This window comes from Populus euphratica, unplaced genomic scaffold (assembly GCF_000495115.2).
Source record: "Populus euphratica unplaced genomic scaffold, PopEup_1.0 scaffold991.1, whole genome shotgun sequence".
In the NCBI taxonomy this organism is placed as follows: Eukaryota; Viridiplantae; Streptophyta; class Magnoliopsida; order Malpighiales; family Salicaceae; genus Populus; species Populus euphratica.
In genome coordinates, this window is record NW_011500852.1 from 14,239 (window position 1) to 41,399 (window position 27,161).

The 27,161-nt window shown below is 33.1% G+C and overlaps 2 protein-coding genes, 1 non-coding gene and 2 pseudogenes across 7 annotated transcripts; 2 read left to right on the plus strand and 3 right to left on the minus strand.

The window, feature by feature from the left end:
* The first annotated feature begins 570 nt into the window (after positions 1 to 570).
* Positions 571 to 2,295, plus strand: LOC105116588 (protein-S-isoprenylcysteine O-methyltransferase B-like). 2 transcript variants are annotated; one of them, XM_011014006.1, is made up of 3 exons: positions 571 to 699; positions 1,047 to 1,137; positions 1,246 to 2,295. In XM_011014006.1, exons 2-3 carry the CDS (start codon positions 1,053 to 1,055, stop codon positions 1,830 to 1,832), a joined length of 672 nt encoding a protein of 223 aa, XP_011012308.1. In that variant the 5' UTR covers positions 571 to 699; positions 1,047 to 1,052; the 3' UTR covers positions 1,833 to 2,295. The 2 variants fall into 2 exon arrangements, with proteins under 2 accessions (XP_011012308.1, XP_011012309.1); XM_011014007.1 differs by lacking the exon at positions 1,047 to 1,137 and having other exon boundaries at positions 1,138 to 2,295.
* Positions 2,274 to 3,602, minus strand: LOC105116591 (peroxidase 55-like; annotated as a pseudogene).
* A 157-nt stretch (positions 3,603 to 3,759) lies between these two features.
* On the minus strand, positions 3,760 to 3,832 carry TRNAK-CUU (transfer RNA lysine (anticodon CUU)). The gene has a single exon. It is a non-coding gene; the product is annotated as a tRNA-Lys (tRNA).
* Positions 3,833 to 4,221: 389 nt separating this feature from the next.
* LOC105116589 (peroxidase 41-like) lies at positions 4,222 to 6,130 on the minus strand (annotated as a pseudogene).
* Positions 6,131 to 11,400: 5,270 nt separating this feature from the next.
* On the plus strand, positions 11,401 to 26,825 carry LOC105116590 (myosin-1-like). Of its 4 annotated transcripts, XM_011014009.1 has the most exons (25): positions 11,401 to 11,415; positions 15,547 to 15,749; positions 16,171 to 16,932; positions 17,120 to 17,221; positions 17,312 to 17,455; positions 17,541 to 17,691; positions 17,803 to 17,830; positions 18,743 to 18,908; positions 19,048 to 19,111; positions 19,234 to 19,247; positions 19,323 to 19,407; positions 19,570 to 19,673; positions 19,799 to 19,937; positions 20,710 to 20,828; positions 21,186 to 21,338; positions 21,431 to 21,520; positions 21,849 to 21,926; positions 22,663 to 22,821; positions 23,109 to 23,315; positions 23,809 to 24,014; positions 24,133 to 24,268; positions 24,480 to 24,609; positions 24,740 to 24,886; positions 25,145 to 25,212; positions 25,909 to 26,825. In XM_011014009.1, exons 3-25 carry the CDS (start codon positions 16,519 to 16,521, stop codon positions 26,599 to 26,601), a joined length of 3,597 nt encoding a protein of 1,198 aa, XP_011012311.1. In that variant the 5' UTR covers positions 11,401 to 11,415; positions 15,547 to 15,749; positions 16,171 to 16,518; the 3' UTR covers positions 26,602 to 26,825. The 4 variants fall into 4 exon arrangements, with proteins under 4 accessions (XP_011012311.1, XP_011012310.1, XP_011012312.1 ...); XM_011014008.1 differs by lacking the exon at positions 11,401 to 11,415 and having other exon boundaries at positions 15,544 to 15,749; XM_011014010.1 differs by lacking the exon at positions 11,401 to 11,415 and having other exon boundaries at positions 15,544 to 15,749; positions 25,942 to 26,825.
* The last annotated feature ends 336 nt before the right edge of the window (positions 26,826 to 27,161 follow it).

Here is a 27,161-nt window from a genome sequence, read left to right on the forward strand (position 1 = left end):
ATCAAAATATTTTTGTATCTATTTATCTTTTAAAGAATTCTTCATACAAAAAAAAAAACTCAAATATATAACTCTTATCATAAACTAATTTGGCTTTCTTTGTATGAAAAAAAAACTTATTTTAAGCTTTTAAAATTAAAGAAATATATATTAATAGGTTTAACTTAAAATATATTCACAAGCTTATTTCTCTATAATATGATATGACATATATAGTTATATTTTATAAAATAAGCTATGTATAAATATAAGATATAATAAAAAAAATTCATCATTATACTTTTTAGATTTCATTCTTTTATTATAAGTAATTAAATATTTATATTAAATATTTTATATATATTAGATAAACTTGAAAAAAAATTAATTCATTAATAAATTATTTTCTAATTTATTTTTTATAATATAACTAAATATTGAAAAGTATTTTTCAGTTTATTTTCTATAACGCTGTTAAACATTAGAAAATATTTTTTAAAAATTTATTTTTTATTTTTAAAAAAAAAATATCTTTTTAAAAAAAATAACTTTTCTACCAAATAGAGACATCGTATTCTTCCCGCAGTAAAACTCCTTAAAGTGGTTTTGCTTTTTCCAAAGTGTTGAATCACAATTTAAACAGTTCTTCCACACATTAATGTCTCTCTCCCATCTCTCCCTCGAAATCTGATCAACAGAACTCAATATCAATTTCGAGAGGTAAAAAATCTTTCCCTAACCCCTTAAAAATTCTAACTTAGATGTTACTTTTTGCTTATTAAGACTAACTAAGATTCAAATATTTTTCTTCATAACCCTTTTAGCAAGTGTGATTTCAAGCTGTTTTTACTGCTGGGGTTTCTCTTCTCTTTTTTTTATCAATTATTTTGTGATATAGTAAAAGGAATCAACTTTTCCATCATTGTAATGTAAGTATTGTTATTAACTACGCACCTTAATGTGTAATCTGTTGTGTTTCTGAGACCTTGATCTTGCTATTTTGGTAAGGACCGTGAAATCTTTGATCGTTTAGACACAAATTCAGAAGCCCTTTATTTTTTTTTCAGAGAAAGATGTCATTTTTGAAGCAAATTTTGGGTGATATGAAGAATGAAGTTTCAGGATTAATGATGTATAGCTGCTGTCCTTCTTTTACAGGTTTGAAGTTATATTTACAGTCATTGGGTTTAGCACATTAGTGTGAAGACAAGTTTGAATGTCACAAGGGACTGAAATTGGCTCACTTTGATTTGACAAAAATGACAGAAATTTTTGGATATACGGCTTGCAGACAGTTATCCCAGATGTTTTTGGCTGTGCTCTTCTTTCATAGTTCAGAATATGTTTTAGTTGCTGCTATTCATGGGAGATCAAGTGTTAATCTTAGTTCACTCTTGATCAGCAAAGCTTATGTGTTTGCAATGATGTTTGCGTTGCTTGAGTATGTTGTTGAGATTGCTTTATTTCCTGGGTTGAAGGAATATTGGTGGATAAGCAATTTAGGTCTTGTAATGGTTATAATTGGGGAGATTACTCGGAAGCTGGCGATTGTAACAGCTGGACAAGCGTTCACACATCTGATTAAGGTTCATCATGAGGAGCAACATAATTTGATAACTCATGGAGTGTATAGGTTTGTTCGTCATCCATCATACACTGGTTTCTTAATCTGGTCAGTTGGAACTCAGATAATGTTATGTAATCCTATATCGATAATTGGGTTTGCTATTGTTGTCTGGCGCTTCTTTTCTCAACGGATACCATATGAAGAGTTTTTCTTGAGGCAGTTTTTTGGGTCGGAGTATGTGGAATATGCTTCAAAAACTCCTTCTGGAGTTCCATTTGTAAAGTGAAGATGTTATGGAGTCTACACACAGAGTTGAACTCATTTGTTACCCTCATCTTGTTTCATGGAGAAAGATTCAGAAGAGTTCCAGTGATGCTTTATTGAAGAAATTTGGAATTTAGTTGAAGCTGAAACTGATCAAACCCAGTGAGCTTACATTTGCCAATACTACATTTGGCAGTAAAGATGACGCTGATTTCTTGAAGTGGAACCATTTAAATTTGCTAAATTCGTTGGAGTGGAATGGTTTTTCTTCGTTGAACATCTTTTTGATCCTCACCAAGACTGTAAGTCTGTAATTTTGCATATGCCTTATTTAATGATGTATTTTTATTCATGTGCACATTTGAAAATCTCCATTTACTGTATTTTATGTTATGGGATTCGATTACAATGTTAAAGAAGCAACCTATACATGGTATGCTAGTTGGAAATGGAATAATTAATCTTATCTATTAAATGATCCACAACCTTGCGTGATCTCTCCCTCGTTCCCAACTTGATCATGGCTGTGATGACGTGACTGTAAAACACATCCCGATCTTTGTCCATTAAATTCACATAAACCTGAGTTCTTGGGTCCAAAGCCTTTCTGAAGATTCTGGTAATAGGCATTGTCTAAGGTCAATGCTGTTGGATCATTTTGTGCATAGATTTTTAACACGGTTTTGGTCCATGGTTGTGTCCGTGTCAAATTACTTGTAGCGATTGGATTCTGTACATGAACTCCTTGCATTGAGAGGCACTGATGGAGTGAGCTCCTGATAAGTCACCATGTCGAAGCTAGATAATCCTTTGGATTTGAAGGGTTAGATTACTTCAGAGAGTGTGGCATTTGCCTGAAGAATGTTTGTGGCCCCTCTTGAAGCCTCAGAGACAAGGTCTCCTTCCCATTTGCACTTTAAACCTTGGGCCTCCTAGTTGATGGTGTATGCATTTCAAGTGAGGATTGTAGACTAACAGAGAATGAAAGAATCTGTGGAGGTGGTAATTGTCTTAGCTCTTTATCATTGAACCTGTATCTCTTGGGACAATTGCCACGACATCTGCGCAAGAAACCACTCTTGGACAAGGTGATTCAACAGCTGTCGTGGCTCTAAAGAAGAGATCAAAACCATTTCCAGACAATGACAGATTTATTTCTGCATCCCTTTCTAGTTTTACAATGTTGCTTGATGCTATGAGCATTGATGCATCACAACCCTCTATGAAAAACCCGAACATATTGTGGTAGTCGCAGTCTTGAAATTTATGGAAGATTGAACTAAAAAGTTGGAAAGAAGCTGAATAGACTAAATTCCATGAATATAAGAGCAGGAAATTAAAGGGGTCTGACAAAGCAGTCAAGGTATAAGAGCAGGAAATTAAAGGGGTCTGACCTCAACAAAGCAGTCAAGAGAGAAGATTCGTAGAGCGCCAGCAGCAGACACAGGATTTTTGAAAACTTGTCAGCAACAGATGTTACTCTTCAACGCAGGATTTTTGAAAACTTGTCAGCAACAGCATTGAAGATCACCTGCTCAACATTTGGGCAGGTTTCAGTGTAAAAGCAATATCTTAGACCATGAACTGAATCGAAAAATAGGAGATTTAAGGCCAGAAGAACACGAAACTAGGCCTTGGCCATGGAGACTTGAAGTGTTAGAAGATAATGTTACTCTTCAAATCAGATGTTTATATAATAGCAGAAAGTTGGACAGTGATGAACTGGTTTACTAGTAAGAACTCAAAAGTTGCCTCTATTTTCCCGATTACCAACCATCAAAAGGTGGTTCATGTGATAAACCAATTCTATTACTCGTGTTATAATGTTAGATTCGAATATAACGAGAGATTTTGATAAAGAAAGTCTTGATAAATATAACAGTCTATAGCAATATGTAATTTGTATAAAAGTAAAATGCCACATTAGATTGGAAAAAAAGCAATACAAACGCCCACCGTGGGGCTCGAACCCACTAACACAAAGTTAAGAGCCTTGCGCTCTACCAACTGAGCTAGACGGGCTTATTGAGGCCTGACCGCTTATTTCTTTAACAACCTATTTAACATTACCGCCATTCCGCCACCCCTCCAAATAAAAAGATGGAGGCTGGCCAAATGAACGCCGAATATGACGAGTTTGTGCCGTCAATTTATCTTGGTTAGATGGAGAGACGGTTTGTTTTTGTTTTTTTTTAAAAAAATAAAAATATTTTATTTTATATTTGCTTAATATTAATTTTTTAAAATTTTTATATTATTTTGATATACTGATCTTAAAAAAATAAAAAATATTATTTAAATATATTTTAAAAAACAATTATTATTATATTCTCAATCACTTAATATATTATTAAATCTATTCGCAGACAACACATGAAAGACTCAAGTAATTTGTTTGTAACACATTTGTCTTGTAAAAGATGCATGGTTAAAGCATTCAAACAAAGTTTGTCCGATGAAGCATTGTCTAATGTAATGGGAATTGGAATTTGCATTAAACAACTCTCAAGATACAAAAAGGATATCACAAAATAAAGAACAGCAGAGCGTCTTTTAATTAATTATTGAAGGAGTCACAACGTCTTCTAATCTCACCATCACTCCCCGTCTTGACTCCAACTTGGCCTAGCTTTATCATGGACTCAACAAAGTAATTGAAAAAAAGTTTTTGATTAGCAGTCATCATTTCCACATAACCTCGAGTTAAGGGGTCCAAAACCAACATCTGGTCACTTGCTAGCAACCCAAGACCCTTTTTAAGGTTGTGGTAATAAGCATTGTCAAAAATAAATGGTGTAGTTACATCATTAAGGGCAACCACAGTTGGATCAAGACGCTTCTTAGGACAAGGAATCCGAAGGGTTCGTGCATATTCCTGGTTCATTGTCGGGTCTATGTCAAATGTGCTGTTGTAGCCATAGATTCTCGGCATGAATTCCTTGCAATGTGAGAAACCTATGGTGTGTCCGCCTGTTAAAGCCACCATGTCCATGGTGGATAGACCTTTGGATTTGAAAAGTGAGATTAGTTGAGGGATTGTTTGGTTCACCTGAGGAAGGTTGCCGTCCACCCTTGAGGCCTTGGAGATTAGCCCATCTCTTCTCCCCTTCTTCACTTCCCACCATGGCCCTCCCACCTGAAAAGAACATGCATTGTAAGTTGTAAACTATTACTCTTCTTTCAGATTTCAATACTTGTGATCTAACAAGTGTTGAATTAAAAATGTTTCAAAGCAAGTTTGACACAAGACCAAGTTAACTAGGTCTCTAGTGGCAATGGCCATAACATCAGCACAAGAGACAAAGCCAGTGCATTGCAACTCTAGAGCTCTCTTGGCTCGGAAGAAGACATCATAACTATCTCCTGGCTAAGAAAGATTTATTTCTGCATCCCTCTCTGCCTTGTTGCTCTCCCTTGATGCTATTAAGACTGACGCATCACATCCCTTCAAAAGATGGAGAAAAGGAGAGAACTTTCAGTGAAATGGCCGTGATGGTGTTTATGTTCATTGTAATTGCAGTCATCGTACCTCAACAAAGCAGTCATGGAAGAAGATGCGAAGAGCACCAGCAGCGGTGACAGGAGCTTCCAAAAGCTTTTGAGAAACCACATTGTGGATGATTTTCTCTACATTGGGACAAGTCTTATTGTAGAAATCGTGGCTAAGACCTAGTGCATTTGGTCCTCTAGCCACACAAGGAACCAAAACCAAAAAGAAAATTTGGGTAAGACAAAATTGAACTCTATCCATGAAGTAGTGAGGAATACTGTGACGGAAATCAATTATGCTTCTCAATTATTTGTGGCTGTTTTTGGCAGTAGATGCCACAGTAAAATCCAGACAGAGAAGGCTAGTTGACACAACAAGAAAAGCCAAGATACCCCATTTTTGGAGAACCAGTGACAGAAGAGCTTGTTTGCTTCTCTTTCTATTAACTAATATATGATTTCCAAGTCCATGTCATGTACTTTCTAAGTGATGCTGCTGACAGCCAATTCTAAACTACAATTTAATCACTGTAATAAAGAGAGATCAGCGAGTTCTTGGCTTTACTTTCTATGGTTTCTACTACCATCAGCTTCAATTTCTTCGTTTTAACCAGTCAAGGAATACGTGTACAAAACTTCTGAGTCCTGCATTGTCCATCTAATATTCAGGCATTTCTTAGGGGGAATCTTAGCATGATGCTAGCTACCATTCACTTAATTTATCGCAAGATTGCAAGTAAGAATAGTGAGAAATAGAATACCAATGTTTGTCATAAATAGATTGTTGATAACATATGGTTCTGTCCTGTCTAAAAGGGGTGAAAGGCTTCATAATAAGGTCGGTTTGCTTTGTCTTCACGTGAAGGTTTCTTTGGGATGTGGACAAGGCTTGATCACATGTGAACTAGCAATGCGACACTTTCTGGATTTTGCACGCACCTATTGATGATGTAGCTGGCGTTTCCAGATGCAGATGATCACGGGAAAATATCAGAAAAATTTCAGAAACTGATAGCTTCTTATGTATAAAAACATGCCTTGCTTTGCCCACATGCCTCAGGTTGTGGTCATTAGCAGGCGCCCAGTACCTCTTTATTGTTCAAGTTAAGCCCTCCAAGATGTGCAAGAAAATTTCAATATGTCGAGCAGAAAATTAATAAGATATCTATCTTATATCATGATTGATTAAATATTAAAGTAATTGTCTGAAAATGTTTGCGCTCCCAGGAATAAAAAGTCTTGCTAATCCATGCTAAACTTTAAATTAGCTAGTGTGTGTAAATGGAAAACACCAGATTTTTTATTACCATTTTTTGGCTGGACTAAAATTCGTTTATATCCTAACTTTTCTCCTCCATTCATCATAGAATATTTGTCACTTAGCTTAAAATCTACATGACATATGATATACGGGTGAACATAAGAATATTTCTCTATATGCTAGCAATGCTTTAGTCATGGAATCCTTATTCATTAGCTCAATGCTAATATTCTTAATGAGCATTTCATGTTCCTTCACTTTATTTTTCATAATAAATTACTTCATATCAATACATTTATTTCAGCTTCCACTTATCTTATTCTAAAAAAAAAACTTCAATCAAATTATCACAATATATTTTTAGTGGTTTTGATATGGAATCAACAACTTTAAGACTAGAAATATAATTTCTTAACCAAATTATTTGTATGGTTGATTCATAGTATGCAATGAATTCTGCTTGCATAGTAGATAAAAAAAACAGTAGTTTGCTTGGTATTTCTCCAAAATACAGCTTTTCCAACAAGAAGAAAAATGTTTTATAAAGTAGAACTTTATTGTGTTTGCACAATCAGCAAAATACAAGTTTGAAAGAAAAATGTTTTATAAAGTAGAACTTTCTTGTGTTTGCACAATCAGCAAAAACTAATTACATTAAGATCATCAGTATGTTAATAAGTCATTTTGTAATTCTTGATTCACATAATAATTTTTTTAACAGCTTTTCATTGTCTACTCCTAAATTAATTTGAAATCTTCTTTTAACATTCATACCATAAATATCAAGTCAAGTCTTGTATAGGCTTCGTGGATGTATCAAACTACCAATTATATATATATAAAAAAGTATTACTCACTTGCTTATTTTTCAATATATTTTATGAGTATTAATTCTGATTGAATTTGTTTTTTTTAATAAAAGAACAGAACCAAGTCATGTAAAGGTACTTTATACATAACCTAACTTTTGCACTTCCTTCTATTATAGATGTACTTAGCCATCTACTACTCTAAGTCTTAATTATCACTTAATTTAAAATCTATAAAACATATACACCACCTTAATGATATTTTTATAACAAGAAAAAACTATTTCAAAACCAAGTCCTTGTTTTATAAAACAAAAGAATAGTGATGCAATATCATCTGCATGTGACATTTGTTTTGATTCATGACATTGGCTGAAAAGGGTCATTAGTTCTTTCCACAAAAAAGTTTTATTGATCATCTGCCCATAAAAACTATATTAAATCTATCAATTCTAGAATACAAATCTTGAAATAATGGAGTCATATCCATGTTCTTGAATACAGGCCAATAATTCTCCAGCCAAAAAAGTAGAAAGAAGGAAAAGTTATAACATTATTGATAAAAGCAGCGCCTAATTGGATTTCATCTGTTTCTGCTTGGAGCTTTGTTTCCATGCTACTTCCACCCTGCTAATCTCCACAAATATCAGACAATACCCATGTTATAATTACATCAAACTATCCAAGCCCACATGGATAAGAGCGAGCAGGGACATGATAGATTTTTTGTTTGTCCAATTTCATGCCACCCATTCCTAAGCTCCCCTTGTATGACATGAAATCATACTATTAATCCTTCAGAGCGTAAGTGCTGTGTATACAACTATACATGTTCCACCGGTTAGCCGTCTTGCCTCCCCAGCTTCTTCCACCAGCTGTTCCGATCAAAAGGGGCGAAGGTAGCCTGAATTGAAAGGAAATAACTTGGAGAAATTAAGCTCTTTTCCATTCAAGTTTATCTGCAATCTCCTTTAGCGGGATAGTTATTCAGATTTTCAAAGCTCATATCAGAGTTGCAATATTAGCTTTTTTTTAGAGAAATAGTAAGTTAGCAACATCAGAGGTGAAAGAAGCAATGTGCCAGTGGGCCAACTGGTGTAAGAAACCTTTAATCAGAACGTAACGTTTTAAGGTCAGAGACAGTGGACCTGAGATTTAGCTTTCCCCAGTCTCCACAATAGCTATAAGATAGAAAGCCCATGACCCATTATTGTTCCTTGTGGCTTCCTTGCTGGAAAGCTTTTGGAAACAAAAGAGACTGCTCAATTTTATTTTATTTTATTTTGCTTGCTAGTCTTTATCGAATGCTAAAAGGGCACTTCCTCTGATCCTCTCTATCGAGTTAAGACCTTTTAATAATTGAAGTTGGTTTGGTCTACCTTACTCATCTTCTTTTTTAATATCCACTTTACTGCTATGGGAGCTACAAACACATGGGGCATGATGGCTGCACCAGCCTTTTCGATTCTTTCTCCTTCTTCTTTAATTATTAATTATTAATTATTAATGTAGATATTCGGATTAATTTATGTATATTTTAATTAATTTTACAAAATTTAAAATTAATTCTCATATAAATTTCTAGTATTTTTAGGGACCAGAAACCTCATGGAGGCATTCATCCTCTTCGGTTCTTGGTATTGCTCTTCCTAGCTCTTGCATTGCTCTTGGGTACAAGTTTGCCTGTGATGTGATGGTGGCCCGATTAGTCTTCAAAACTGGATAGTGGAATTGTTAACATCGAGCTATGATGCTTCAATTACAACCCAGATAGCAGCAGTCAAACTCAATCCTTTTTGTCATCATAATCATTTGGAAATGGTCTGATTGATATTTAATGTCTCACTATACATGTGGAACAAGTTGTTATTGATGCTAGAAAAATCCCATCTTTTGATGCTAATTATCTAGATATGGACACCACTAATGTCGATATGTATTCCTTAAATTACTAGTTCTCAACAGCAGCTTGGATGTCATTAATGATTGATTAAGCAAACAATTTGAACTTCTGAATGTTTTCTGGAGATTATGCTCATAAAAACATGCCTCAATAATGATGTTGATTGCCCCCACTGTTCATCCTCATGCTATGAATGATTTGTCTCATTACTTCCAAATCTCAATGCTAAAGAAATGATAATCTATTTCTGGATTGACTAAAAACTTGGCTTAGGACGGCCATGTCAACAAGTACAGAATCACAATGAGGTTGCTCATAAATCGGTGGTCTGTCACACTTTTGAGACCCTTTTCGTTGCTTAAATTAATCATACAAATAAAACCTATTCAATCATTCCAAGTGCGGCAAACTCTTCTAATTTTTTTTTCTTTAATTCAGTTTTAAAAATTCCCAAAACTCTTGACCACGCTATTGAATGTAAATAAAAGCAGTAATTATAATGACTCTGAAGACATAAATTTACTTTCTAAATATTATTAATTTGAATTACAGTTATTAAAAATTTATATAATTATTAATTTTAAGATATATTAAATCAATCGAGATGTACACAAGCTAGCTTGATATCTATATTAATAAAAAAATAATTCAATCATCTAGAATGATATTAATATAACATATAAGGGTGAAATTGCATTAAAATAAAGTTTGATAATCAAAATAAAATGTAAAAAACAATATTGCTCTTTGAACAGTGTCATCCACTTGAATATTGGCCTTCTGTCCCTTCAGTTCTTCCTCGAGCTGAATGATCACTGACCGAGGTTCCTTCTTTTCATATTAGGTCCCTTTCTAGGCTACCTACACCAAATGATAGAAAACCCTAGATTAGTGTTCTCCCATGGAGGGTCCCCTGCGTTTGAACGTAGAAGCTCGGAGTTTGCTAATGGACAAAGGAAGAAGACAGTTCCTCTACGAATGATTCACCAAAAAAGAAAAAAAATGGTTCCTTTTCGTTCTACAAGTTTTGGTCAGTTTCATGCATATACGTACGTGGCCATTACTATAAGAACTTTCTTCTTCCATTGTCTTGTAGCAAACTCCTCGCAGTGGCCATAAATCCCATTGTATTTTATATTTTAGGGATTTTAAATATTTAATTGTATTCTATTTATCATTTTAAAGTTATTCATGACTTTAATACATCCAAAAAAACCTCAGCACGCACGTGCAAATGCGCACTTGCACGTGCAAACCCTTCAAAATTGTTACGAATGAGGCTTTCGTGTCTTCAATATGTGCAAATCTTTTGTTTTTCAAATTTCAAACACCTACAGGAGAAAATTAATAAATATAAATAAAGTATTAATAAAAAAATTTATCAATAAATTACAATGAATTTTATTAACAAAATAGTCTCTCATTATATGAAATTACATTGGAAAAAAAATAAGAAATTAAGAAAAAAATCAAAAAAAATAATGATATTTTATTTATATAAACAAAATTACTGATGAATTTAACTCGTCAATAAATTATATAAACAAAATTACTGATGAATTTAACTCGTTAATAAATTATATTTATAATACTATTAATAATACTATTAATAATATTTCATTTATGATATAGTCAATAACTGCTATATCCTCCTTCACCATTTTTTTCTTTTTCTTACTCTAATCTTTACAACAAGCGCTCCTATAATTTTATTATAAAACAATGATAGTAAATCAAGTTAATGAATTTAGTGTCTAACCACCAACAGAATATTCTTTCATTAAATTAAAAAATAATAGTGATGAATATTTCAATAAAGTATTTTTGTTAATTATATTCTTAATTTATTTATTTGTACTTCATTTCATTTATAGTGATGGGTTGGTTTTAATTTATAAGATAAGAGTTGCTCTTATGATTTTTTTTTAGAAGCATATTATTTTAAATTTTTAACTCAATTTTTATCGTGTATGCATAGTATGCAATTGGAAAATTTAATTGTTTATGATGAATCTCATTTAAATACATTTAAATAAATAAGAATTTTATGTTTAAGTTTTCCCCCCCCCCCCCACATTGTGTTTTGGTGGCAATATTGCTAGTTTGACTAAAAAATCAATTATATCTGTCTCTCTCTCTCTATATATAATGACGCTTATAAGGGGACGAGAAATAGAGTCCATTCAAGTTGAATAAAAGCTTTGGACAAAACTATATTTTAGACAATCTAAAATATTTTAAAAATATTTTTTTTATTATTTTTTATGTATATATGACAAGTAGGGCTTTGGAAAAAATTTCATTTTGTATTTGGAGATTTTTTTTTAAGTGTAGATAATTTTCATATTAATAAATATGTCTTACTTATTTGTATAGCTTTTTATTAAATAGAGGTTTTGTGTCATTGTTCAAATGGCTATTAACTTAAGCCTTATGATTTAAAAAAGGAGAGTAAAAAAAAGGAGAAAATTTTAACAGAAAACATATATTTTTTATTTTATTACTGGTTTTTGTTTTAAATTCAATAAGCTTTTTATACATTTTAAGTGTAGATGCACTAACCTTTAGAGAATTTAAATAAATGAAATTCTTGCAAATAAGAAATAAATTTTATTTTGATGTTTTCAGATTATTTTAATATATTAATTTTTTTAAAATAAAAAAATATTATTTTAATATATCTTAAATAAAAAATATTTTAAAAATAATTACTACAATACTCTTAAACATGCCCCTAAAAAAAAGCATTATAACATGATAATAAAACCAACAATGTGCATTTTTTTTCATTTTTAAAAAACAAAAAACTGTAAAAGAAAAAACAAAGGGTTGAGATGTGCCTATTGGTGACAGATTTTAAAGTTGATATGGAAGTATAGGTATAGTTCTGTTTTAAAAAAAAATTATTTAAAAATATATTAAAATTATTTTTTATTTTTTAAAAAATCAATTTTAATATCAATATATTAAAATAATTTAAAATAAATAAAAAATTAAAATTTTTCAAAATATTTTTAAAATACATGCTAAAAAAATCAATCAAAAGAATCCAGTATCAGTGCATACGACCTGACGAAGTCAACATTTGCCGGCTGTTTTTGAAAAAAAGGAGTCCACGTGTCATAAGCTCCTTCTCTCAATTTCACATTTTGCCGCCTCTAACCGTTCGATTTCAATCCAACGGCAGCGTTTTTGACTCCCTCCAATTTTGCTGACTTGTGTACTCTTTTTTTCCTCCATGTCAAATGACATAACCACCCTTATATCCTCTTTTGTGTCATCATCCTATTTTATTTTTATTTTTATTTTTTTTACGGGGCCATCTACTGTGCTCTTATTCTTTTCTTGTGTAGCTATCATCTCTGCGTGTTAGTTTTATGATTCCAGAAATTGTGGGTAATTATGGACAAAATGATTCCCTCTAGCGATGTGATCATAGAAGATGCTAAATCTAATCGATATTCCAAGGTAAACAGCATTTAATGGAAATTTATTTATTGGATTTGCGATATAAAAAAATTAAAGATAATGAATAAACATATTTCATATGGTTTCCGTATTTCTATCCGGTATACTTGGGGTTTATTTGGCTATTATGATTAAATAATTATTTTATTTTAAATTATTTTTTAATGATTTTTAATTATTATAACATGATAGATTATTTATGAATTAAAAAATAACATTGATGGAATATAGAAAAAATATTGAGGTTAATTCAATAGAATTAATCTGATAAAAATTAAGAAAATAAAAGTTAAAAAAAACTTAAACTGAAAAAATAAATAAATAAAGTTAAAAAAGAAGATAAAAAATAATTCAATATCAATTTAGAAAAGAAGAAAAAACAAGACAAACTTTTTAAATCTAGTCTAATCTTTAAAAGCTGTATCTTACGAAATTTTTTATCCGAATCTAATCAAGAAGCATATTTCTTAACGAATTTAATTTCAAAAGATAAAATCGGTAGAAAAATATTAATAAAAAACCTTGTAAAAGCAATAACAAAAAATGAAAATAAAATTTGATAGAAAAAACCCAATGAGGATGTAATTTGATGAAAAAATAAAAAATAATCCCAAATAAAAAAATCAATTAAAAGAATAAGGATTAAATTTGAAAGAGTAAAAAAATCATAAGAGGAGAAATTAAATACATTTGTAAAAAAAAAAAACCCGAATAAACATCCTAAATTAAATACATTTGTAAAAAAAAAAAAAAACCCGAATAAACATCTCATACATGATTAAATATTAAAAAGTTCACAATCTAAGGAAAAAAAGGAAAAGAAAAGCAATTTCAGGCTAAATCACATTGAACAACCATACACACACCACCCTAGAAAAAAAGAGAATATCAAGACGAATCAAATAATACAGCATGATCATAGTCATAACAACCAGAGCCAGCCACATGTGTTGTAAAAAGGAAGTGCAGCGGCTAACGTGTTAAAGTGTGTGAGGCACGCACCATTAAATTTTTTTTATATATATATATTTATAAAACCAAAACATCTCCTTAAAATTAAATAATAACAACAAACAAACTATGATAGAATTACAACCAAATTCCTAAAGTCAAAACTAAAATATTCAAATGGTAAGAGTGACATAGTAATTATATTGTTCAATCAAATATATAAAAAATACAATAACACCCTTGTGTAGATGAAATTTGATTATTTTATTAAATGGTTATATTAGTAATTTTACTGTATATTAAAAAACATAATTACCAAAAACACCCTACATAAATCCTTAAAAAACATTTATATTATAATGAAAATATCACCCTACCCCAAAGCAAAAGCAACAAATAAAATAATCAAATGGTAAAATAATAATCATTTTATTGTAATAAATAGTAATTCATGCCTTAATGCACAATAACATTGCTAGGTTGATTAGTTTTTTTCTTATAATAAAATAAAATATTTTTTTTATTTTTGTTTTAGTTGATGATCATCTAGTTTTTGTTCAATGTGCTTGAGTGGTCAAATTAGAGCTCGTTTGACTTTGAACAGCAGTTGTTTTTCAAAGTGTTTTAAATTTAAAAATATATTAAAATAATATTTTTTAATTTTTAAAAATTTATTTTTGATATTAACATATTAAAATGATTGAAAAATACAAAAAAAATAATTTAAAGTAAATAAAAAATAAAAACTGAGGTGCTCGCAACACACCCTTGAGATTTTGATGACTTTGAAACATAAAAATAAAAGATAAATAGAAACATAAACACCTTAAATAATTAAACACATAGAACCACGGTGCTTAAAAATAAAAAAAATGATAGCAATTTCTACGAGAAATTTACAAAAAAATAATTTATAGCATTCCCAAACTTGCATCCAATTTAACAAGACCTCTACTCGAATTAATAGCTCGATCAAGTGCATATACCCATGAAACAAATGTGGTTGGTAGGGGCAATGACCAATTTCTTTATATGCCCTATATCATTTCAATGTATTCTATTTTTTAAGAAAAAAAGAAAATAATCCTTTTCACTACTCTTTTATGTAATCTTTCTGTGAGCATTAATTTATTTTTCACATCTTTCGTGCAATATTTTCGAGTAAAAACTACGAGAAAGATATATTAATCAAATTTGAAACCCTTGATTTGATCATATAAGAGCCTGGAGTTAAAAATTCTTTAATATTAATATAAATAATTTATTTTTAAATATCATAAGAAAATTTAGTTTTGATACACAAACTAATTTTAAAAAACTCTTGAACTTTAAACCAAAGGAATACAAATAAAAATGATTGTGATATGCTTCACTGATCTTTAAAAAAAAAATAAAAAAGAGAGAAAATGCTAATTAATAATAAATGAAAAAGTGTAGGGTAAAACGGTAATGGAAAAAAAACCCACGAGAGTAGTTAAAAATCTTGTTTGATATTGAGTTAAAAAAAAATGATTTTTTTTTTTAGTTTTGAATTATTTTAGATGTTTTTGAATTGTTTTAATTTGTTATTATAAGAATATTATTTTATTATAAAACATTCTTTACTGTATTCCTAATCATGCCATTACATTCGTTTGGTACGAAAGCAAAATAAAAAATCAAGTAAAATACTTCAATTTGTGTATTTGTTTTTTAAAGAGAAGCTTTCTTTGTTTCCTTTCTTTATTTTTATTTTATTTGTGCAGCAGAGAAAAAGCTGCTTCTTGTCCACAAGCCTGCCTGCCTCCGCCTCATCCTCCCATTTCAATATTCTATTTTGCTACTAAATTTCTCTCACTTTCTCGCATCTCTCTACACCTACAGTAGCTGTTTCTGCTATTGAGCTGTTAAGTTTTTGGCCTTTTCTTTATATATAGAAAAAGAGAGCTTCATTTTTCACTGTTTTACTTCACTTTTTTTTTTTCTTGTTCTTGAGATCGATCTGCCAGCTTTGACTTACTTTGCTTTACTGAAAAGGGTTTTTGTTTCCTCACGAGACCCAGTTTAGACCATTTCAAGGTATGCGAAGAGATGCTTCTTTCTGTTTTTTATTTTCAAATTGTTAAGTTTGGAGTTGAGATTTCTGGTTCTTACTGTGAATGTTAATGGGTTGAAAATGTGAGTTTGGATGTTAGATCGGTTTGATTCAGCAAATTTTATTTGCTTTTAAGTGGGAAGAAAATGAGGGAAATTGGAGAAAAGTTCGGTTCTTTGATTTACTTATTAAGTTTTTTTTGGTCTCTAATGGAGAAAAATTGAAACTTCAAACTTCAATGTTCAAGTTTTGATTTTTTTCATTATTTTTTTAATTACAAATTTTGGTACCTTGCTTAGAAGCATATACAAGTCAAGTCTTCCAAGCATTGTTGTCTTTTTTAACCTTGTAAGTGAAATTTGTGGTCAAGGAAGGTATAAAAGTTACCTTGCTTAATGTTTGCAGAAACTAGAGCGGTTTTCTAGTAATTCAAGTTTGAAGAACGGAGAGGAGTTTGAAGAATTGAACCTCTTTTTTTTTTTCATTTAGGATCCGTGAGAAGTATCTGCTAGTGAAGGGTTGTGTTGATTTTTCTTTTTTGGGTTACTTGAAGGACTTGGATAGATTTTTTAAGGTGTTGAGCTTTTGAATGGTGGTGGCTAAGTATCGAGGGAGCACTAGGGCTGGTTTCTAAAACTATGGTCCCCTCCATCAAGCAGTATCCAAATAAGTTTTATAGTGTGGCCTTGTGATAAGACGTTTTTTTAGGGTGAAAAAGCTAAAAAGTTAGCCTTTTAATTGATCCTTTATCTTATGGCATCTGTTGGATTTCAATCGTCAGGATCAGAGAAAATGTTACCGAAATCCCAGGTCTTGCCTTCTCTAGAGTCGATCAAATCTTTGCCGGTTGATTTTAGGTTCATGGGTTCGCCAACATCTGAACGATTGGAAAAATCTGTGGATGTGAATTCATTAAATAGCAATGAAGTCTGTTTGAGTTTTCCAGAAAAAAATGATATAGGGAATGGCCTTGTTGAGGGAGCGGAGGATAGTGTTGGCACTGATGTCAGTGAGGATTCACCTTATAGTCGGATTGCCATCTTGATTGAACAAAGGCCTTCTGTGGGTGATGAAGATTTGGACACTGTGGTTATGCCTTTGCCTTCGATATCAACATCTCGCAGGGAACGCAGGTGGTCTGATACCAGCTCCTATGCTACAAACAAGGTACCCTTGTATGAATGGGATTAGTTTTTGGTCTGATTATGTCTAAATTCTTGCAGTTTTGGATGCATATTTATCTAGAGGCTGTGGAGGTTGATACTGAATTATGATGAAGCTATTCGGATTTAAGCTGATTGATTAGCATTCAATTCATTGATCTTGTTACCTATGTTAAAGTTTACCATTTCAGAAACTTCAATCTTGGTTTCAACTTCCTAATGGGAATTGGGAGCTGGGGAAGATTTTATCAACTTCAGGGACCGAGTCTACTATTTCTCTCCCTGATGGAAAAGTAAGTGGAATTTTCAGAAATATTTTTAAGATGTTCTTGTGGTATAAATAGTTAGGGATGTTTTAATTTGACTTGCGTTTCAAATCATAGGTTTTAAAGGTGAAAACTGAAAGTCTTGTGCCAGCAAATCCTGATATCCTTGATGGTGTAGATGATCTCATGCAACTTAGTTACCTAAATGAGCCATCAGTGTTGTACAATCTTCAGTATAGATATAATCGTGATATGATTTATGTAAGTGTTTTTGTTAGTATTTTATTTGGTTTTGAATCAGTTAGTGAAACACTGATTTCCCTTAATTCTTTCGAGTGCAATTTAGACAAAAGCAGGGCCAGTTCTGGTAGCCATCAATCCTTTTAAGGAAGTTCCTTTATATGGAAATAATTACATTGAAGCATATAAGAATAAATCCATGGAGAGCCCACATGTGTATGCCATTACAGACACGGCCATCCGGGAAATGATTCGAGGTGGTTTAATTTTTCATATATTCTGAAAGATTGAGTTTCTGGTGGTTTGCGAGTTTCTGAAATTTGTCATATTTTGTAGAGTTCTTATTCTATTTTTTCCTCTCTCTCCAGATGAAGTAAATCAATCTATCATTATAAGGTTAGTAAAGTGTGAGTAATTAAGTTTTTTGTTTTTTTGAAGGTGCTTCTTCAATTAATAGCTTACCAATTAATTGTTCCTCATGCTGTTTGCTTTTAGGCAGTTTGAGTAGGAACTCATAATGTGGCATTTTGTAGATAGTTTATATGACAATTTGAAACCATGCGTGTTTCACACCTATGTCAATGTTCATGTTGAAGGTTTAGTGGATGTTCATCTGTAAATAACATCTAGAGAGATACCATCTCGTTATCCTTGTGGTGACCAGAGTTTTGCTTTTGTTATTGTATGATATAGTGTTCGCTGTTAACATACAAGACTAAATAATTTGCAGTATATAACAAAGGCCATGAAAAAAGGGTGAAGCTACTGGAGAACATAATGAACTTTAACTATGATAACTTCTTTGCATCCCAGCGTGTTAGAAATAGCCCATCCACTGAAAAAATGGGTTATAGATTCTGCTAACCTAGCCTCATTGTCTGCTTATGGACTTATTGCTTCTCTTGTCTTCTTTGGGTATGCAAAGTCCTTGTGATTATTATATTTGAGTGACTCACGCTATCAGATGGCGTATAATCAAGGAAGAAACTCTATCTTTCCTTGGAACTCTGCTTAGTTGCGTACTTCTCACTTTCATTTGTCTTGTGTGTTTAGGATTTTGATGATCTAGAAGTTTTTGGATGGTTTTGGATTTATACTAGCATGTACCTCCTTTTTGTGTTCTTTTAACCAGTTTATCAATTTCTGAAAATGATACAGTACACATGATGCATATCATCCAATAAATGGCACATAACGTGACATACCAAAGAAGCACAAGTTTGTAGTATTTTTAGCACAAGTTTATAGTGTTTTTAATAATGTTCCTTGTACACATCTGAGTTCGATTCCATTTGTTTGTTGCCTCAGTGGTGAAAGTGGAGCAGGAAAAACAGAGACAGCAAAGATAGCAATGCAATATTTGGCTGCTCTTGGTGGTGGCAGTGGGATAGAATATGAAATATTGAAAACCAATCCTATTCTGGAAGCCTTTGGCAATGCGAAGACATTGAGGAATGACAACTCAAGTCGCTTTGTAAGCTCCATGTTCTTTGTTTGAACATCACAGTGTTCTTTACTCTTTAGGTTAACCTACTGGTATTGAGGCATGACAGTTATTATTGTCATCCAGAATTTAATTTTAATTATCAATGCTTGTTCTGAACATGTTGCAGGGAAAGCTGATTGAAATCCACTTTAGTGAAACAGGAAAAATATCAGGTGCCAAAATTCAAACATGTAAGATTGCTCAGATTACTGATGCACTTAAATGATGTTGGATATATTTTCGTGTTCACTTTTTTGAAATTTCCATTACTGACTGAGTTGTGAATCTATGTTCGTTCTTGTTTGGTGCACAGTTTTACTAGAAAAGGTAATTTTCTATTCCTCTTTCATATTGCCTGCTTCATTTTTTTTGAGTTGCCAATTTAATCTATTAAATAAACAGTCCAGAGTTGTCCAATGCATGGAGGGTGAGAGGTCATATCATATATTTTATCAGCTTTGTGCTGGGGCTTCACCAAAACTAAGAGGTATGTACTGCCATATATTTTCTCAATGTGTTCAAATTTTGATGCATCATTTAAGAGCTCACCGAGTTCCTTTCTTTAAAAAAAGCATCCAAATATACTGATTCCTATATAATAATAACAAATGATCCTGCCCCCTTTCTGCTGTTTCTTTCATGAGCACAGAGAAAATAAACTTGAAGATTGCTAGTGAATATAAATATTTAAGGCAGAGCAATTGCTTCACAATTACTGGGGTTGATGATGCTGAACACTTCCATGCTGTTACGGTTTGTTTTTGGCTTCCCATTTTCTTGCATAGTTGCTTTCAATCTTCAATTTTTTTTTTTTCACTTTTATGTTGAGACCAGAGGTTTTGCATGCCAACTTGCTTATAGCTGCTACAACTTTTCAGGAAGCTCTGGATATTGTTCATGTCAGCAAGGAAAACCAAGAGAGTGTATTTGCAATGCTTGCTGCAGTGCTGTGGCTTGGAAATGTCACATTTTCCGTTGTTGATAATGAAAATCATGTTGAACCTATGGAAGATGAAGGTAAGATGCTTTCAAAAATTGGATGATTAACATATTTAAATTCATCATATCCATTGTTTCTCACTATTATTATCCTAATCCCACTGATTGCCATGCTCATTGGCTTCATTGAACTGTCTGCGGGGAGATTCATACAAGATTTTAGGAGAAAGGGGAAAACCTAAGATTATGATTATCCTCTTGCCTAGATCAAGATGCTAGGAAAGATGGAACTGTCAAAAAAAAAAAAAAACCCTTATAGGAAAAAGTAATAATTTTCTTGACTTTTTCTCTTGAAAAAGTAATAATGTTCAGAAGTAAATCTAGAGAAGAGTTGCTTTGATTGATTGGCCACCCTGCATTGACATGGACCATTGAATATGAATGACAGCTGAACTTATGTTGCTAGTCACGGATGGTTTGACAAATATAGTCATGAAGGATTAGATTTTAGCACAGTAATTAAAACAGGCTGGCAATGCTAATTAAAATGCTGACCTCCCAAGTAATGAAACATGCAATAATTGCAATAATGCTATTTCTGTTTGCTTCATTTTTCTGTTTTAGTTATTTTGTGAGGATGAAATACAACTTCAGTTGTGTTCTATTATATGCTGTATTCGTTCCAACAGCATCATATATTTGATCTTATTGATACTTCTTAGAGTGATTGTGCTTGTTTCTAGAGGCAAATCAAACTCCGTTTTCTTCGTTTTCCTTGGAAATTATTTGGAATGGTGTCATCAGCATGTGGTCAAATTGTTGCACTGAGGCTTGCTTTTACAATGTTCAGGTCTAACCACTGTTGCAAAATTGATTGGTTGTAATGTTGGGGAGCTTAAGCTGGCTTTATCTACTCGCAAGATGAGGGTTGGAAATGATACAATTGTCCAAAAGCTAACCTTATCACAGGTGAGAAAATGTCAAAAATCAGCCTTTTCTATAGTTAGATATTCAAGGGGAGATTCACTGTTGTGTTTGACTTACACTTGCATATATAGCAAGGCAACAAGTATATGCTTGCCTCTCATAAGCGATGGATCTAAACAAGCACCAACATCCTTTTCAAACTTTCACCTTTAAAACTGTAATATTGGACCACCCTGCAGTCTGTCTGGAGGTGGTATCTATTTGAAAGTTAATTGAATTTTAAAAACGTATAGATGTGTATGAATGCAAAGGGCTTTACTTGAGCTCCTATTAATAGTAATTTTCCATGGAGTGCATAAAGACATTCAGATATGAACAATTTTTTCTTCGACTTTTCAGGCAATTGATACAAGAGATGCTCTGGCGAAGTCGATATATTCTTGCTTGTTTGATTGGCTTGTTGAACAAGTCAACAAATCACTTGCAGTTGGTAAAAGGAGAACTGGCAGATCCATCAGCATTCTTGACATTTATGGATTTGAATCGTTTGAAGTGAGTTTAGTCATCATCCTGCTGTGATATTCTCTCTTTTTGTGAGTTGAATTTTGATATATTGCATTCTATGCTATTGACTGTATCTGTAGAGAAATAGTTTTGAGCAATTCTGCATAAATTATGCGAATGAGAGATTACAGCAACACTTCAATCGTCATTTATTCAAGTTGGAGCAGGAGGTAAGTATCTTAAAACATCTTACAAGACTCCTGGTTTCATAGTTGAACTCAAGGCAATAATGGGTGAGGGATGTCTTAAAATTTCACTCATGGATCCTCAATATCCAAAAGTGAGTTCTGGAATTCTCCTATTTGTTAAAAAATAAAACTTCTGTCTCCTTGGGGGAAAAAAGGTAAGAATTCTGTTATATCATTATGATGGATTAGCAGTGGTTTCAACATCTATATATGACACAGTACTAGGTTTTTGAGCTTCTGTAGCCTAAGAAATTAGGATGTATTACAACATTTGCTGTGCATGTGTTTAGAAGGTGTTCTTGTCTTCCAGGAATACATACAAGATGGCATTGACTGGGCTAAGGTTGAGTTTGAAGATAACCAAGACTGTCTCAATCTTTTTGAAAAGGTACAGTGTAACTCGCTAGAATGTTTCATTTGTGCTTTTTATTTGTTTCTTTGAATTGTCGTGTTGGAAATAGAAACATGTACCTCTATTGTAATATTACTGTTTCGAGCCTGTTGAATATACCTTGATATGATAATTAAATTGATGTTTCTGTTCCTCACCGCATAATTTTTTGTGGACTATATTCAAACCTGATGGTTATTTCTATGGTTAACCAATGCATTTTTGCATATCTTGAGAAGGATAGGGATTCCATCAATGTTGAATGCAAGTTTCATACCCTGTCTTCTTACAAGTCAACTGAGGTCTTGAGGTGCAAATGGGATAGTTTCTTGACGGGGTCAGCAAAAGAAATACGAAACATGTTATTTTTAGAGTTCTAAGAAACTCTCAAGAAAAGCTATATAAGCTGACTCCCTTCTTATCAAGAGTGTATTTCTCTTATATAAATATATATATTTTTTTCCTAGTTTGTGTAATAGAGGTATAGAAAACGTGATACAATGAGAAGTTCTTCTTTTTGTTTGACAAATTAAAATTAATAAATGTGGATGATCGTGCACTGTAAAAATGGTTACTTAAATTTGTTTTCTGCATTTAGTTCTAATGCTCAAGTTTCATAGTTTAGACAACTTTACTTTTTATCTTTTATGCAGCAACTTCTTGACTTCTCTCAAATTTCTTCTGTTTTTGAAATTTGAATTTATACAACTTGAACCTTTTATCTTTCATGCAGAAACCTTTGGGGTTACTATCGTTACTGGATGAGGAGTCCACCTTTCCAAATGGCACAGATTTGACATTTGCCAACAAGCTTAAACAGCATTTGAACTCTAATTCTTGTTTCAGAGGAGAGCGAGGCAAGGCCTTCAGTGTTAGCCATTATGCTGGCGAGGTATTGGCCTTTCAGTCAAGAAATAATCCATTGTGCTTTCCTTTTGCTGTGACTCAAGTGCTTATCCTGGTCAAAATTGACCAACAAATTTGATATGGCACTGTTTGAAAGAATGCCATTGTTCAGATCCCTTTTACTGTCAGTGTTACCCGGCCAGCTGTGGACGACTGTGCTTCTGATTCTTTTAGTTTCCCTTAAGATTAAAGTGATTTAACAATGTAGGTGCCATGACCCTTTGGTTATGAAAAGGCTACCTCATTTAATGCTGTCACTGTGTTGAATTTCAGGTTACTTATGATACAACTGGATTTCTGGAGAAGAATAGAGACTTATTACACATGGACTCTATCCAGCTTCTCTCTTCATGTTCATGCCATCTCCCTCAGATATTTGCTTCCAATATGCTTATACAAACTGAGAAACCTATTGTTGGTCATTTATATAAAGCAGGTGGAGCAGATTCACAAAAGCTAAGTGTTGCAACAAAATTTAAGGTATATTATGATTCTGTTATCTGTACCCTAACCTAAAACTGGGATGCCCTAAGGTTTACGTTGGCCATGAATTATTTTTCTTTTATTTTCATTGCCTAACAATACAAGGTTTTGTTCACTATCAAAAAAAGGGTTTTGTAAGCCATTATTTATCAGATATTGATTTGTGATGATCAAGAATATGAACTGTTCAATCCTGATAGTTAGGAAACTTGTTTCTTTTTAATTTGGATCAGTTGAGAAAGAGTTTGTTCTTAATCAACACTTGTATTATCGATGGTAGTGCTTTGAAAAGTTTCCTCGTAAGTCAGATGTATGTTGCTGTTAATGGTAAAAAAAGGGATTATCGTTATTCTCTTGCATGTTTCCCCTTACATCTGAATGGTTAGGCTTTTATATTTGATATGTTTAAGCACAGATGAGTGAATGCTAGGCAACAATCTAGCTTCTGCTTGTCCCAATAATTCTATTAACCTAGCATTTTGGTGTATAGGGCCAACTGTTCCAATTGATGCAACGTCTAGAGAACACAACACCACACTTCATACGATGTATAAAGCCTAACAACACTCCTTCTCCTGGGTCATATGAGCAAGGACTTGTATTGCAGCAACTGAGATGTTGCGGAGTTCTAGAAGTAGTTCGTATATCAAGGTGTGGATTTCCTACCAGAATGTTACACCAGAAGTTTGCCAGAAGGTAAGGAAAATTACTCTTTCAACTCATGTGACAACTTCCAGAATTGTCTGATTCCATAGTGTTCAGTATCTTATTTGGCTTTTGGGTTGCTTATTGCCTGACATGATTTTTGCATCAGATATGGTTTTCTTCTGCTGGAAAATGTTGCTTCTCAAGATCCACTCAGCGTTTCAGTTGCAATTCTTCATCAGTTCAATATCATGCCAGAGATGTATCAAGTTGGCTACACAAAATTATTTTTCCGTACAGGACAGGTGAAATGGAGAATCTGCTCATGCACACAAAACACGTGGAAACCTACATGCATGTGAACAAACATACATACAAATGACTATTAGATGTTTATCATACATGGCTTCTTTAGATGGTTTTGAGAACCTTTTTTTCCTGGGATAAATACCATGGATTATTATCTTTCAAACATGATTGTTAAACCTTTATGTTCATCTCGTACATTTTATGCAGATTGGTGTGCTTGAGGATACAAGAAACCGCACTCTACATGGTATTTTACGTGTTCAAAGCTGTTTCAGAGGGCACCAAGCTCGCAGTTACCTCAGGGAGCTCAGAAGAGGAGTTTGTGCTCTTCAGTCATGTATTACCCTCTCTTTTCTAGTTTGAACCTTTGTCTTTGTTTACTTTAAACCATTGTCATACTAGTAAAAAGAAACATAAATTATATGTAAGAATGCTTGTGATGACGACTTATTTATTCCTTCATACAGTTGTTCGTGGAGAGAAATTCAGAAAGGAATATGCAGTCTTACAACAAAGACATAGAGCTGCTGTTGTTATACAAAGACACATCAAAAGCACAATCTGTAGGAAAAAATACGAAAACATGCATCAAGCATCAATCTTGATACAATCAGGTATTCATAAGTTCTGTCCTGGACTTGTGAGTTTATTGCGGTAAAGTAGGATATCTTTGCTCATCTGAATGATTGAGATCAGAGTTTGCAAGGAACAATCACTGGGTTGTGTTCCTGGAGGTTGTGGTCTAGTTGGTTCCTGTCAACACTTGAGATTGTTTACATTTTCTGTTTGGAAATGTTTAAACCAAGCTGCTTTGCTTTTATTAATAAGATGGTCTGTCTGTTATTCATGAAATTGTCTGTGCTATGCTGCAGTTATTCGTGGATGGTTGGTGAGAAGATTTTCGGGTGATGTAGGATTATTGAAATCTGGGGCATCTAAGGTACGTATTCCATCTTCTTTTTCCTGTACACCCATTATAACTATCACTCGTTTGCTAATTTGATCTTGATCTTGCTTCCAATTTTGTTGTCATTAGTTCCCTATTTGATAGAATCCTGATTTGTTTTTGTATTTTTTTGTTGTCTATTTATATTGAACATGCCATATCTATCTGTATGTATCTCAACTGCAACCTTTTACTATTGAAAAAGAAACATCAGGGATATCACAACAGAGCAATGCACTGGTTTCAAATGAGATTGGGATTGATAATTTCTCGTCTCATGTATGTGCACCTATTGTTGTATCTATCCATGCATGTGATTTATGAGTATACTATATTAAATTGATGTAGATATATATCCCAGTCTTTCTGGTTGCTTGTCCTAAGGACTCTGCTTTATCCCCCACCAAGAGCTTAATTTTATGAATTCCTGGTAAAATCTACATGTATATAATGGTGAGGATCCAGTTCCAAGGATGGATCATATGCAGCCTGTCACTATCATATGGACTTAATTTTATAGGACACTACTGTGTTGCCCTCCCCCATTGTGAAACCCAACTTGTGATCTTTATTGGCTGACTGAGTATTTAATAGTGTAAATATCTTTGGTGATTATTCGTTAGGGTAATGCTTTGGTCCTTCTTTCCTAAGAAGACACTGTTCATATTGGAATCTCTTGTATTCTTGCAGTTGAGATATTTAACAATAAGAAGTTCTCAACAGGGCAATGAGTCAGATGAGGTGCTCATGAAGGCATCTTATCTTGCTGAATTACAGCGACGAGTTCTCAAAGCTGAGGCTGCTCTTAGAGAGAAAGAGGAGGAGAATGACATCCTTCACCAACGGCTCCAACAATATGAGAGCCGCTGGTCTGAATATGAGTTAAAAATGAAGTCCATGGAAGAAGTGTGGCAGAAACAGATGAGATCCCTACAATCCAGTCTCTCCATTGCAAAGAAGAGCCTATCTGTTGATGATTCTGGGAGAAATTCTGATGCATCAGTCAACGCAAGTGACGAGAGAGACGTTAGCTGGGATACCGGAAGTAACCATAGGGGTCAAGAAAATAATGGTGTGAGACCAATTAGTGCGGGCTTTAGTGTTATAAGCCGGTTAGCTGAAGAATTTGAGCAGAGGAGTCAAGTATTTGGAGATGATGCCAAGTTCTTGGTAGAGGTAAAATCTGGTCAGGTTGATGCAAGTATGAATGCTGACCGAGAGCTCAGACGGTTAAAGCAGATGTTTGAAGCTTGGAAGAAGGATTATGGATCGAGACTACGGGAAACAAAGTTGATTTTGAACAAGCTCGGAACTGATGAAGGTGCCCTTGATAGGGTGAAAAAGAAGTGGTGGGGCAGGAGGAACAGCACGAGGTATAGTTAGATTACTTTCTATAGTGATTTATAGTTTTTGCTTTGTTTGGTGGTTAGCTCCAGGCTATTTAACATCCAAAAATTCTATAGCAGAGAAATTGTGATGAGTTTTGTTATACGAGCGATGTGGTGATGGCAGAGCGTAGTAGTTTTCATTGAAGCTTAAATTAAAATGTACATCATTCTTTTTCGATTATTACACAAGTTGAAGAAGTAGATTTTCTTCCTTTGGCAGTGTCTGTTTCCTGTTTAATCTTTTTTAATTAATCAGGAAATTCAGTCTCTTTATTGCAATTGTTGACCCGTATTGTTGACAAGGAAACTTCCATAGATGTATCCCCCCACCTTTAAGAATTCTTGAAACCCTAGCTAGATCCCTCCCTCACGTTAAAGTGGAGCAATAACTCTTCTTCAAACTCTTGTTTGATTTGACCTGCGAACTTTTAAGCTGTAATTAGTCCAGATAATTTCAGTCTTTGCAGCATCGATTCTTCAACTTCGAAGTGGTTCCTTTACAAGGTCCTGCAGTACATAGCCACCTATTCTTCCAGGCTTTGTGATTGCTGATTA